The sequence below is a fragment of the Procambarus clarkii genome, chromosome 62 (genome assembly GCF_040958095.1).
Source record: "Procambarus clarkii isolate CNS0578487 chromosome 62, FALCON_Pclarkii_2.0, whole genome shotgun sequence".
NCBI classification, from domain to species: domain Eukaryota; kingdom Metazoa; phylum Arthropoda; class Malacostraca; order Decapoda; family Cambaridae; genus Procambarus; species Procambarus clarkii.
The window spans coordinates 15,728,238-15,741,383 of NC_091211.1; the positions used below are offsets into that span (position 1 = coordinate 15,728,238).

At 39.7% G+C, this 13,146-nt stretch overlaps 2 protein-coding genes across 13 annotated transcripts in view; one reads left to right on the forward strand and one right to left on the reverse strand.

Annotated features, from left to right (window-relative positions):
* LOC123766413 (PDZ domain-containing protein 11) overlaps positions 1 to 10,852 on the forward strand; it is a 43,812-nt gene extending 32,960 nt beyond the window's left edge. For all 6 annotated transcript variants that reach the window (XM_069308189.1, XM_045755499.2, XM_069308188.1 and 3 more), the window contains exon 4: positions 596 to 10,852. In XM_069308189.1, the coding sequence (XP_069164290.1) occupies positions 596 to 865 (270 nt within the window). In that variant the 3' untranslated portion in view covers positions 866 to 10,852. The remainder of the gene's footprint in view (positions 1 to 595) is intronic.
* LOC123766410 (probable ATP-dependent RNA helicase DDX17) overlaps positions 10,785 to 13,146 on the reverse strand; it is a 34,287-nt gene continuing 31,925 nt past the window's right edge. For 6 of the 7 annotated variants that reach the window (XM_045755492.2, XM_045755488.2, XM_045755487.2 and 3 more), the window contains 2 exons: positions 12,554 to 12,790; positions 10,785 to 12,441 (listed from right to left, as the gene is read on the reverse strand). In XM_045755492.2, coding sequence (XP_045611448.1) covers positions 12,023 to 12,441; positions 12,554 to 12,790 — 656 coding nt within the window. In that variant the 3' untranslated portion in view covers positions 10,785 to 12,022. The remainder of the gene's footprint in view (positions 12,442 to 12,553; positions 12,791 to 13,146) is intronic. The other variant, XM_045755493.2, reaches the window with a different exon arrangement.

The window sequence follows — 13,146 nt, forward strand, 5'->3', positions numbered from 1 at the left end:
GCTAAACTGCATTTGTTTAAAATGTGGAGGCGCTATTGTCTTAAACTCAACGTTGCCTGGATACTACCAGAATGTACAGTATAAGGTAATTATCTCAGAATTTCATTACCTGTAAAAGAAAACTGAATTTAAACTACAGAGCTAAGCTGTATATATGGTAAATGTTATTACGATGAAGCAAGCTATGATTAATATGTACTCCCTGCAGTAGGCTTCTGATGATCATGCTTCCAAATGCCAGTAGACTACTGGTGAGGGCATTAATTTATGTGGCATGTTTTATTTTATATAGAATTTTTTGTTTTTACTCCTATCAAGCATAAATTTCATCCCCTTGAAAAGAATACTTGTGTAATAGTTGACCTGCTAATTTCATCTAAAAAATTTTTTTTAAATAAATACTGGGTAGTCTAAAATATTTGACTTTTATGTGAGGATACATGGTTACATGGTTGTTAATTAGGCATGAAAAGTTTTCAGTTTTTTGTAAATGTAAAATTCATATGTGCAGTACAGTATATTTCAAATTATGTACCATTGCTATTTTTCTTGTAAATTGTGTAATATTGTCTAACATACACATTTTTTTCATCAGCTTGGGTTTAACATCCGAGGAGGCAAGGAACATTTTTGTGGGATATATCTCTCCAAAGTGATGCCTAATACAGAAGCTGAGCGACTAGGGTTGCGAGAAGGTGATCAGATTGTCTCTGTAAATGGAACCGATTTTGAGGACATTGAACATGCCAAGGCTGTGAAGATTTTAAAATCTAACACAGAAATAATGATGCAACTGAGAAACTTTCCATATGGATATAAAAAAACATATGAGAATGTGCAAAATTCTAACATAGCTTCCAGTTAATTGAAAATAGTCCTGATACTGAACCCTTTTTTTTCCCATTGAAAGTTGATCTAGTTTTTTATAAAAAAAGAAATGTTATAAATATTTTTATTTTACAGTGCTGGAAGGTTGCTGGCATTCAGTATACAGTATTTCTAAAGTTACTGTACAATGGTCCGTTTTTAAAGACGTGCTTTATAATTTCTGTACGGTTGTTTCTATTTAGACTGTGTTGGTATAATAATTACAGTACCCATCTTTCTATTGATTGACAGGAAACATTATATAATTCCTAATACCTAGTACGGTATTGCTGCCTGAGATTATAACTCGTACTCATTAAATGAAATGTTTAGTACTTTATATTAAAGTATTCTCCCACCATCTACTTCTAATCAGATCATCACTCTCATGTCTAATATTACCACTAACCCCCCCCCCCCCACACACCCCCCCCCCCCCCCCCAACCTACCAGTCTCCCTGCTCCACATTTCCAGGCCTTTATGTTTTCTGAAAGTTTTACATTTTCTCCCTATCCTCATTAGTTTTTCTTTTTGTTATACTGGTACATTTATTTACATGGCACTTTCATTCACTTTATATCCATGAAATCCACTTTTCTTTAAATAAACTGCTTACAATGTGCTCATTCTACTAAACAATTCCTCTTGTTCTCAAGAACACACTATCCCACAGAAGGACATTGCAAAAGGTCTATTGGCCTATATGAGACAGCTCCTATTTATATCCCCCCAAACTCGTTCATGAATGTCTAACCTATGCTATAAATAATCCAGCTGATCCCATGTCTAAATCCCAGCCCATCCCTAAATTTAAATTTGTCCCACTTATATCCATTAATTTGTATAGATATATTACAAATGTTACTTGTATTCTCTTTTTATACCCATCATCCATCTAACTACAGTACTTGTAACTGTTTAATAACTTACTTTTATCTTAGTTGAGAATGCAAATTATGTTTTTCTAGGAGGGCTGCTATTGTTGGCTCCATAGTCCTTACTACCTGGCAGGCTCCACCCAATTAAATCCATGCCAGATTCTTTGAGTTATATAAGCCTACCAAGTAAGCTCCCTGGTGAGCCTACCAGGGGGCCTGACAGCTGAATGGACAGCGCTTAGGATTCATAGTTGTGAGGTTCCAGGTTTGATTCCCGGTGGAGGCGGAAACAAATGGGGAGTTGCTTTCACACTGATGCTCCGGTTCACCTAGCAGTAAATAGGAACTTGGGAGTTGGACAGCTGCTTCCTGGAGGTATGTAACAAAAAGAAGGCTTGGTCGAGGCCCGGGCCGCGGAGACGCTAAGCCCCAAAATCATCTCAAGATAACCAGGGACCAGAGGCCAAAACCTGCCTCCCCCCCCCCCTCTCTAAAAGTGGTGCAGGGAACAGTTGATTGTAGATCACTCTAGACAAAACATTACCAGAAATGTGGGCGAACGAAAATAACCAACCAATGTAAGCAAAGCATAGAAAACAGGACAATAAAGCAGACATAAAAACTACCCAGTCAAGAAACATCACCTGGGAATCATGCATATTCTTCCTTGTTCCGTCCCTCCCCCCACCCTTGTCCTGGTCATTTTGACTAGTACCTGGTTGATACCTGGTTGATGGAGTTCTGGAAGTTTTACTCCCCAAGCCTGGCCCGAGGCCAGGCTTGACTTGCACTAGGCTGTTGCTTGGAGCGGTCCGCAGGCCCACATATCAACCACAGCCCAGTTGGTCTGGCACTCTTGGAAGAAACAATCTAGTTTCCTCTTGAAGATGTCCACGGTTGTTCTGGCAATATTTCTTATGCTCGCTGGGAGGGTGTTGCACAACCACGGACCTCTGATGTTTATACAGTGTTCTCTGATTGTGCCTATGGCACCTCTGCTCTTCACTGGTTCTATTCTGCATTTTCTTCCATATCGTTCACTCCAGTACGTTGTTATTTTACTGTGTAGATTTGGTACTTGGCCCTCCAGTATCTTCCACATGTATATTATTTGATATCTCTCTTGTCTTCTTTCTAGTGAGTACATTTGGAGGGCTTTGAGACGATCCCAATAATTTAAGTGCTTTATCGCGTCTATGCGTGCCGTATATGTTCTCTGTATTCCCTCTATTTCAGCAATCTCTCCTGCTCTGAAGGGGAAAGTGAGTACTGAGCAGTACTCAAGACGTGACAACACAAGTGACTTGATGAGTACAACCATCGTGATGGGATCCCTGTATTTGAAAGTTCTCGTACTCCATCCGATCATTTTTCTGGCTGACGCAATATTCGCTTGGTTATGCTCCCTAAACGTTAGGTCGTCAGACATCATTATTCCCAAATCCTTTACATGCTGTTTTCCTACTATGGGCGCATTTGATTGTGTTTTGTACCCTGTATTATGTTTAAGTGTTTAAGGTCCTCATTTTTACCATACCTGAGTACCTGGAATTTATCACTGTTAAACATCATGTTATTTTCTGTTGCCCAGTCAAAAACTTCATTAATATCTGCTTGAAGTTTTTCAATGTCTTCAGCCGAGGTAATTTTCATGCTGATTTTTGTGTCATCTGCATAGGATGATACGAAGCTGTGATTTGTATTTTTGTCTATATCTAATATGAGAATAAGGAAAAGCAGGGGTGCAAGGACTGTACACTGAGGTACAGAGCTTTTAACTGTGCTTCGACTCGATTTTATATGAATGACTGTTATTCGTTGAGTCCTGTTTGACAGAAAACTGAGTATCTAGCATCCTACTTTACTGGTTATTCTCATTGACCTCATTTTGGGTGCTATCACTCCATGGTCACATTTATCGAAAGCCTTTGCAAAGTCCATGTATACCACATCAGCATTCTGTTTTTCTTCTAATGCCTCAGTGATTTTGTGGTAGTGATCAAAAAGCTGCGAGAGGCACGATCTTCCCGCTCGAAATCCATGTTGGCCTGGGTTGTGAAGGTTCTCCATGAAATTGGTGACCTGACTCCTAATCACTCTCTCAAATAATTTTATTATGTGGGACGTTAGTGCAACTGGTCTATAATTCTTTGCCAATGCTTTGCTCCCTCCCTTGTGTAGAGGGGCTATGTCTGCTACTTTAAGTGCATCTAGTATCTTCCCCGTGTCCAAGCTCTTCCTCCACTATACTGAGTGCCTGTGCTACCAGCACTTTGCATTTCTTTATAAATACAGTGGTACCTCGGATTACAAGCGTCCCTAGTTACGAGTTTTTCGGGTTATGAGCAGAATTTGCTCAGGAAATTTGCATCGGGATACGAGTGTGTTGATATGCGTACGGGCCGACCTAGCGCTTGGTAGCACAGTGATCGCCCCTCAGTTTACCAGTGCCCCGCACCGTGACTATCCTGCCAGAATTCTTCACCAGGATTTAGTGTTTTGTTGGATATTTGACCATTTGAGCATAAAAGTTGTTATTATATATCTTGCAATGGGTCCCAAGAAAGCCAGTGGTAAGATTCAACCTAAGAAAATAGTTGTGAATAGATGCAGTAGAGGATGTCACTTCCTCAGTAAGAAAATGTGTGAAGTATGGGAAGAACTGCAAAGTTTTGTTGAAAAAACTCACCCAGATAAAGCTGTAGCAGGCCATTGCATTGACCTTTTAAATGACAATATGATGTCTTACTACAGACAAGTGTTAAAATGTAGGGAAAAACAGATGTCTTTACACAGTTTCTTAGTAAGACAAGCAAGCAGTGAGCCACAAGCACATCCTAGTGGTATGCAGGCAGAACATGCCAGAGAATGCACTCCTGAGAGGTCCTCACTGCCTGATGTTATAATGGAAGAGGACTCCTCTTCCAAACAGTAACACCTCTCCTCCTCACCATCTTCCATATGCCAACAGCAGTTATCAGCAAGGGTAAATAATAACTTGAACATACTTTTGTAATGTAGATTTTGATGAATTAGGTATAAAATTTAGCTTGAAGTGAGGTTTTTGGGTAGTCAGAAACGGATTAATTCATTTCCCATTATTTCTTATGGGAAAATGAGCTTAGGTTTCGGGTTACGAGCCATCTCCAGGAATGGATTAAACTCTTAAACCGAGGTACCCCTGTATTGAATTCCATGAATCTGGACCTGGAGCCGAGTGCATGGGCATGTTTTCAATTTCTCTTTCAAAGTCTAGTACGCTCGTGTTGATCTCAGTTATATTTACGGGGGTTTGGATATCCTGCATAAAGAAATTGTCTGGATCTTCCACTTTCATGTTGTTTATTGGAGTGCTAAACATGTCCTCATACTGCTTTTTTAGGATTTCACTAATTTCTTTGTCATCCTCCGTGTATGAACCTTCACTTGTACGAATAGGTCCAATACTGGCAGTGGTTTTTGCTTTTGATTTTACATATGTGAAGAGGTATTTTGGATTTTTCTTTATTTCCTGAATTCCTTTCTGTTCTAATTGCCTTTCTTCAGTTTGATATGAGTGTTTCACTTTCCACTCGATTTCTTCAATCCCCCTAATTAAATTTTTCCTTCTTTGACAGGAAAGTCGTGTCTGCTTAAGCATTTGTTATTTTTTTCTTTCTTTTATAGTGTCGTCTGCATTCTCTTTTTATGTTGGATCTCTTTCTGGCATTCCTCAAAGGAACATGTTTCAGACAGACTTGATATGCTTCTGAAGTCAGTTTTTCAATTCCTTCTGTAGGACTTGTATTACTTAGAACAGTTTTCCATGGAATGTTTGTAAGTTCCTAACTAACTAATTTGTAAGTTCCTGGTGCTAACATTTATGACATTCAATGTTAGGCTTCTCTTCCCACCCCAGTGCTCTTCAGGTTACTGTTTTTCAGACTAAGTTTTGGCTATCTTGATCTCTTGATTTTGCCTTGCAGGGGCCTTTTGCATGTGTGTTTGTTCTGTGTTTGCTTCACAGTGCATGTATATATATATTCCTCATTTCTTGCAATGACCGATTAACTGCCCACCTCGAACCCCACATGTCTAGTGAGCATCTCTAGGCGTATCCTGGTGTTGCCTCTGTCTGGTAACTTACCTTCTCTGGCAGGTTTGGTTGGCTCTCTCTTAGAAGCTGGCTCCCAATTGGGAAGTACACAGGTCTCTGACTCTGCTGTGAGGTTTTGTGATGGAGGGGGGGGGGGGCAGTCTGGGTTTTTGTATGAGGATTATATGATGTGCGGCAAGCAACCTACACAACTACTGGTATATTTTCCCCTAGGCTGTTTTTTGGTGCTTATACTGGGTGAGCAGCACCTGTGCCCATTATTCCTGCTTGGTCTAATCTTTGGGACCCAGAAAGTACTTTGCAGTTTTCAGAGGGTTTATTATGGACCAGATCTCTGATTCTGTCCTCACAGTGTGAGTTTGAAGATGTGCCTGGGTTTTGATGTAATACTCTGATGGTCATTGTTACTGCCTGTTGGGCGAGGGATATGTTTGTAGTTGTTGGGGGTCTGTTTTAGCCAAGTCTCCTAGGGACTTGGCCTATTATAGAGGTGTCACTTTATTGTTGCCAAGATCTGGTAAAGAAGAAGAATTGGTGGATTTCAGTTTCCAAGATTACCAAAAAGTCTTTAACTTTTCTTTTTAACCCCCACAAATTGGAAAAGATGATTAGGGTAACTACTATGATGCTGAACTGGATTAGAAAGTACTGGTACCTGACAAAAAGAAAAGTGGATGTCAGAATTAAGAAATATAGTGCAACCTTAAAATACAGTACTACAGCACTTGGACCACCACTTTTCATCATTTATGCAGACTCCTGAATGAATAGCTGAACATGACCTTCTGTACAAAGGTCATGAGAGATCAAACATCACAGATACTACTTAAGAGACAAACTGACTGATGTTGCTTGCAGGCAAGAAAGCGTTGCTAATACACTAGCAAGCAACCTGTATGCAAACTGGTTGACTAAAAGTGCTGCCAACCTCATCAGACTGAATATTGCTATTTTGTGTAATGTACTAGCTAATTTATTCCATTATATATGTACCCTGAAATACAGCTGTCTTACATGCCCATCAGCAACAAGAGTAAAGACACAGTTTCAGATGTTGTTGCTTTGAGGAATGCTATCACTTCATTTATAAGTAACTTAGGTCCTCATGAGCACTATACTTACACTGATGGCTCTGTTCAAATGTCAATAGGTCACAATGCAGCAGCCTGTATAATATACAATGACTACAACAGATGTTCATAGACTACTTGCAAGACATAACTGGCTTAGCTCCACACATTCAAAATTGGCTGTTCTACAACTTGCTACTAATGCACTGAAAAACACTGCAGTAATTTTCTGTGATTTAAAGTCAACATTTCAAGCACTTGAAAACCAAATATAAAACAGATACTGTACTAAGAATCTTGTAACTTCAATTACTGTACATACAACATAATACATAATCCCGGGCAAGACACAGGAAGGTTGGGCACATTTCCATTCTCAATGCCTCTGTTCACCAAGCAATAAATAGGTTCCCAGGAGCCAGTCAAATGCTGTGAAGATGCATCCTGGGGAAGGCAAATAATTTAACTTTGGGGTACCTCAATATAAGTAATGTATATGCACAGGCTGCCTGCTTCACTTGGGGCCTGATGGCTGAGTGGACAGCACTCAGATTCATAGTCCTAAGGTTCTAGGTTTGATCCCCAGTGGAGGTGGAAACAAATGGGCAGTTTCTTTCACTCTGAGGCTCCTGTTCACCTAGCAGTAAATAGGTACTTGGGAGTTAAGACAGCTGTTACGGGCTGCTTCCTGGGAATGTAATTACCTAAGTGTAGTTACAGGAGTCACGTCTCCCCAACACTCGTATAACGCTTTGAAATTACCAACGGTTTTGGCCTCCACCACCACCTAACTTGTTCCAACCGTCTACCACTCTGTTTACAAAAGTGAATTTTCTTGTATTTCTCCGGCAGCTTTGTTTCGTGAGTTTAAATCTATGACCTCTTGTTCTTAAAAGTTCCAGGTCTCAGGAATTCTTCCCTATCAATTTTATCGATTCCTGTTACTATTTTGTATGTAGTGATCATATCACCTCTTTTTCTTCTATCTTCTGGTCTTTTGCATATTTAATGCCTCTAACCTCTCCTCGTAGCTCTTGTCCTACACTTCTGAGAGCCACTTAGTGGCATGTCAGTTGCACCTTTTCCAGTTTGTTTATGTGCTTCTTAAGATATGGGCACCATACAACCGCTGCATCTTTGGTCTAACAAAAGTCGTGAACACTTTCTTTAATATTTCACCATCCATGTATTTAAAAGCAATTCTGAAGTTAGTGTAGCATAGGCTCCTCGCACAATGTACTTAATGTGGTCCTCAGGTGACAGTTTTTTTTTTATCTAGAACCACCCCTAGATCCCCTTCTTTGTCAGAATTCTTTAAAGATTTCTCACATAATTTATAGGTTGTGTGGGGTCTATGTTCTCCAGTTCCACATACCATACCATGGCATTTATTCACATTAAATTCCATTTGCCAAGTGTTGCTCCATATACTGTACTTATTTTGTCCAGGTCTTCTTGAAGGGCATGACAATCATCTAGGCTTCTTATCTTCCCTATTATTTTTTTTTTTTTTTTTTTTTTTTTTGAGATATATACAAGAGTTATTACATTCTTGTACAGCCACTAGTACGCGTAGCGTTTCGGGCAGGTCCCTGGAATACGATCCCCTGCCGCGAAGAATCGTTTTTTCATCCAAGTACACATTTTACTGTTGCGTTAAACAGAGGCTACAGTTAAGGAATTGAGCCCAGTAAATCCTCCGCGGCCAGGATACGAACCCATGACATAGCGCTCGCGGAACGCCAGGCGAGTGTCTTACCACTACACCACGGAGACTGTATCTTAGCATCATCAGCAAACATGTTCATATAATTCTGTATTCCAACTGGTAGATCGTTTATGTAGACAATGAACATTACCGGTGCAAGAACTGAACCCTGTGGTACTTCACTTGTGACATTCGTGACTCGTGACATTGATGTGTAAAAAAAAAAAAAAAAAAAAAAAAAAAAAAAAAAAAAAAAAAAAAAAAAAAGACCCCTTGTCCAGCACCAGGCCACGGGGATGCTAAGCCCCGAAATCATCTCAAGATAGCCCCCGACAAAATGGATTGTACACAGAACAAGGTTTCTCATTTGTTTAGACTACATTCCATATAGTCATTGTCCATTCCACTATGTTGTAAAAAACTGCACTACTTCAGGAAATTGGAGATGACAAGAGGTCAGCGACACTTGAGGAGGCAGAAAGGCATCCGCCAGATATTGTGACATTGTAATTGTCGGAATTAGGCTAGGGTATCGATACCTATGGCAGATAGCTGCAGGTACAATAACTATGATGCTCGGCTCTTACAATTAGATCTACAACCCCCTGTATATCTAGTCACATGAGAATCCTAATGGGCAAAACATTAAATATTTTCATCTGCTTCTGTACATTGTCACAAGCACTTATCTTCAACCATAATAGATAAAAAATTAACTACCTTGAGATCTGAAGTTCCTAACATGATTGCAGTACTTTATAAACACACATCAAGCTGCAATGGTTTGTTTACATTATAGTAACAAAATAAAATATTTGTTATTCTATTAAATTTAAATTACTACACCTACCCTCCATGGGAACCAATTTCCTTCTTCACAGATGGGTCAAAGTCTGCAGACTGTGTAGGCTACTTTTGTTGTCTTGCCTGCCTCTGGAGACTAGCATCTTCGTGGCAGAACTTTATGCTATTCTCTATGCTCTTCGTCTACTGCTTTCTCACTGTCAATCCTCCTTTGTGGTTGTAGTTGACTCTCACAATGCCGTCATGGCTCTGGAGGCCTTAAGTCCAGTCCATCCTGTAGTAGTTGAAATTCAACATTGTTTCTTACCTCCAGCTGGTTTCAGACAGTGGAGTTTTGCTGGGTTCCCAGCCATATTGGTGTGTTCTTAAATGAGCATGTGGACACTGCCGCTAAGGAGGCTATCCACACAGGTGCTCTTAAGGATAGTGTGTCCACATGGCCATCCTCCTACCACCATAACCAGCGGTGGGAAACGGCTCTGGTGAGGTTGTCTTAGCCATTCACAGACACTTAATGGAGCGCCGACCTGCTCCTTATTGTCCAAACTGCAACGTCCCTCTTACAGTCGTGCATACAGTGTATTGTTGTTGAATGCTCAGACTTCCAGAACATGCATGTCTTGCTTTCTGACTGTCCTTTGTAGTCACATGTCCCTCGATAGAATCCTTGGTGAATCAGATACTGTACCTCTGATATAGTTCGCATTATGTACTTTTCGTGTATTGGCATCCTTAGTGATACCTGCTTGATGAGGTTCTGGGAGTTCTACTCCAAGGCCATGCTAGACTTGAGAGCATGGTCGAACAGGCTATTGCTTGGACCAGTCACATTTAGCACCTTTTGACGGTGCTAAATAACCTTCCCGGCTTTGTGCCTTCTTTTGACAATTACTTACTCCATGGAAACCAAATGAGCAGTACATGTATATCTTCTATTTAAGTAGGAACATCTGCAACTCCCAACATGTTAATTAATCCTTGGAAGCCTTCCTGAATACTGTGGCTGAAAGCACTTTAATGCTTGCATATTTACCACACAACAAACAGTCGGCCTCTGATAAACCTGTATACTGTACACCACCTTATAAATTGCCACTCCTAAAATTAATCAAAATAAAATTAATAGATGAAACAAATATGAATACTTAAAAAAAAGTAGGTAATAGTGTGTAGGATAAACATGAAACAATTATGTATAAAGGGACCATCACAAAGCCAGACCACCACTTCCTGTCAACTGACCATTTTACAGAATCCTAGCAAATAGTTATAGCCATTATTGAGCAGCTAATTAAGGTAATCAAAACAAGACTGATTTCATCTGCACTTTTCCTACGAGGTTCTCAATATTAAACTCGTGTTCATTTTTCTAAATATTTTATATTTGTACATTTTCTACATTTTGAAGTTCAATAAACAATATATGTATTTGTACTATAATAACTATGGCCAACAGACTAAAATTGAAATGAACAGGTCTTCTCAGTAGTAGGCCTCCTTCATTTACGCAGTGTCATTTTATTCCATGTATCAAATAACAGTAAAAAGTTCATATTCTGTAGTTATTTATAACTGGTATTAATAAGGCAATAAAATTTCCCCAATCAGTAGTCATTTGATCATAAGATGTAGATACTGTTGCAAGATGACTGCTAAAAGCAGCAAGTGTCAAACCCATACATTCCACATTGCTATTTGTAGGGCACTATTAAACAATAACATAGGAACTGCAAGATCAATTAAGCACAAGCACATGCCTTTTAATACAATATTTATTTAATTATTTAGAGGGCTACAGTTTCTTGGTCCATACACAAATAATTTTGTCTCAAACAGATAATGAAAAATATTATCTCCTATAAAGAAATTAGGAAAATGCTTACTAAAATTACAATGGAATATTTGGTTTGTAAACAAAAAAAAATTATATATATATATATACATGTATATAAATCAACAACATGCTGGCATAACTCAACAGGCTTTTGGACAGTGAGGATAACTAATAATGATGTTGTTGGCTTAAGTAGACAGCAGTCCCGTAGACAAGGAGGAAATGGTGCAGGTGTCAGCATACTGTAATGATGGGGTGAGCTGAGCTTTCCCTACCCCTTGACAACCGGGCCTGTCAAGTACTTAGTGGAAACGTGCGCAACCTCTAACCTCCTAGAAAGGGGATTGTGCAGCAGTAAGTGGTCACCTCCAGTCCAGACTTCAGTAAGCTGTAATAGATACCAACATCATCAATGGTAAACTCAAAAACTAGCTAATGGTAACTACTGAATAGAACGCCTCACTTGCCAAACATGCCATGCCATCTTAAAAATTCACTTTTCAAAGACTATATCAGCATGTTGGAATGGAGAAAATTCCAATACTTTGCATACAATATACTAAGTTCAAGAAGAAATATCTTAGATACAAATATGATGAGAAACCTTGCCAAGTGAGGCCCCATCATCAGTTCAGTTACAAGACGAATCATAGGAGTGGTTGACATTTGTTTCAGTGATGATGATTCGCCGAGGCAAGAGTTGAGGCAGCCACTTGGCAAGGCCCCAGTTGGAGGGAAGGAGCTTGACTAGGACAGCTGCCGGGTCACTGACGTGGCCAGTTCATTGCACTAGGCATGGCCCCCATAATGCCTAAGCCACCAGCAGTGGCAGCCTGGTTAAACATGCCCACGGACATGTTGGTTCCCACATTCTGGACGGGTGGACGTTGGGGGCCATTAAACTGGTTCTGGTTAGCCGCTTGGCTCATTGAAGGCTTCACAGAACCAGAACCCATTAGTGGAGGAGGACCATTCAGATGCGTTCGGCCTGCACCCACCCCATTGGGCACAGCACTGCTATTGCCTCCACCTCTAAACTGGTTAAGTCTTCCAAGCCCTTCAGACGTACCATAGCCATTTCCATTGCTGTAGCCGTTCCTTCCACCACCACTAACTCGATCGCGATCACGGTCGCGTCCAAAACCTCTCCTGTCATCATCACGGCCCCTCCAACGATTACGTCCTGAAGAAAAAATTATCATCAAATATTTTTCCACTTGTACAACTAAAGACATTATTTTATAATATATAAAATTTGTATACATTAATTACAATTGTATAAAGTAGAAAATTACCTTTGCCACCACCACCTCTTGCCATATCCATGATTTCATAAAGACGTGGGTTTACTACTTGATTTGCCTCTTTCAGCACTTCTATTAGATCTTTAGCCTGCTTGCAGTTGTCTGCTGTGAAGAAAGTGTATGCAGTACCAGTCTTGTCTGACCTGCCAGTTCGACCAATGCGATGGACATAATCTTCAGAGCATGACGGGTAGTCATAGTTGATCACGAACTTGACATCATCCACATCTACATATTGGAAATTATGTTAAAAACATGCCAGATAATAATCAACAAAACTGCCAAGTTCAAAGCTTTAAGACAAGTAAAGCAACAATTAACATGGATATTAGTGATTATCATTTATAAAAGCTGATCAAACTTGACAGTTTTCTGAGCCATTTCACAAAAATAGAAATTTTAATGCTAGTAAAAAGCTAAAGTGCATGCATAAATTAAATATGAAATGGCTCATAAAATTTTTAATTCTAGTACAGCTACACCGCATTTCTATATTTTCATCATAAAACAAGCCCCTTCCACATCACCTGTGGCTGGATACACATGAGCCCTCAATGGGTGCACACTCATGACTATTTTTAAAA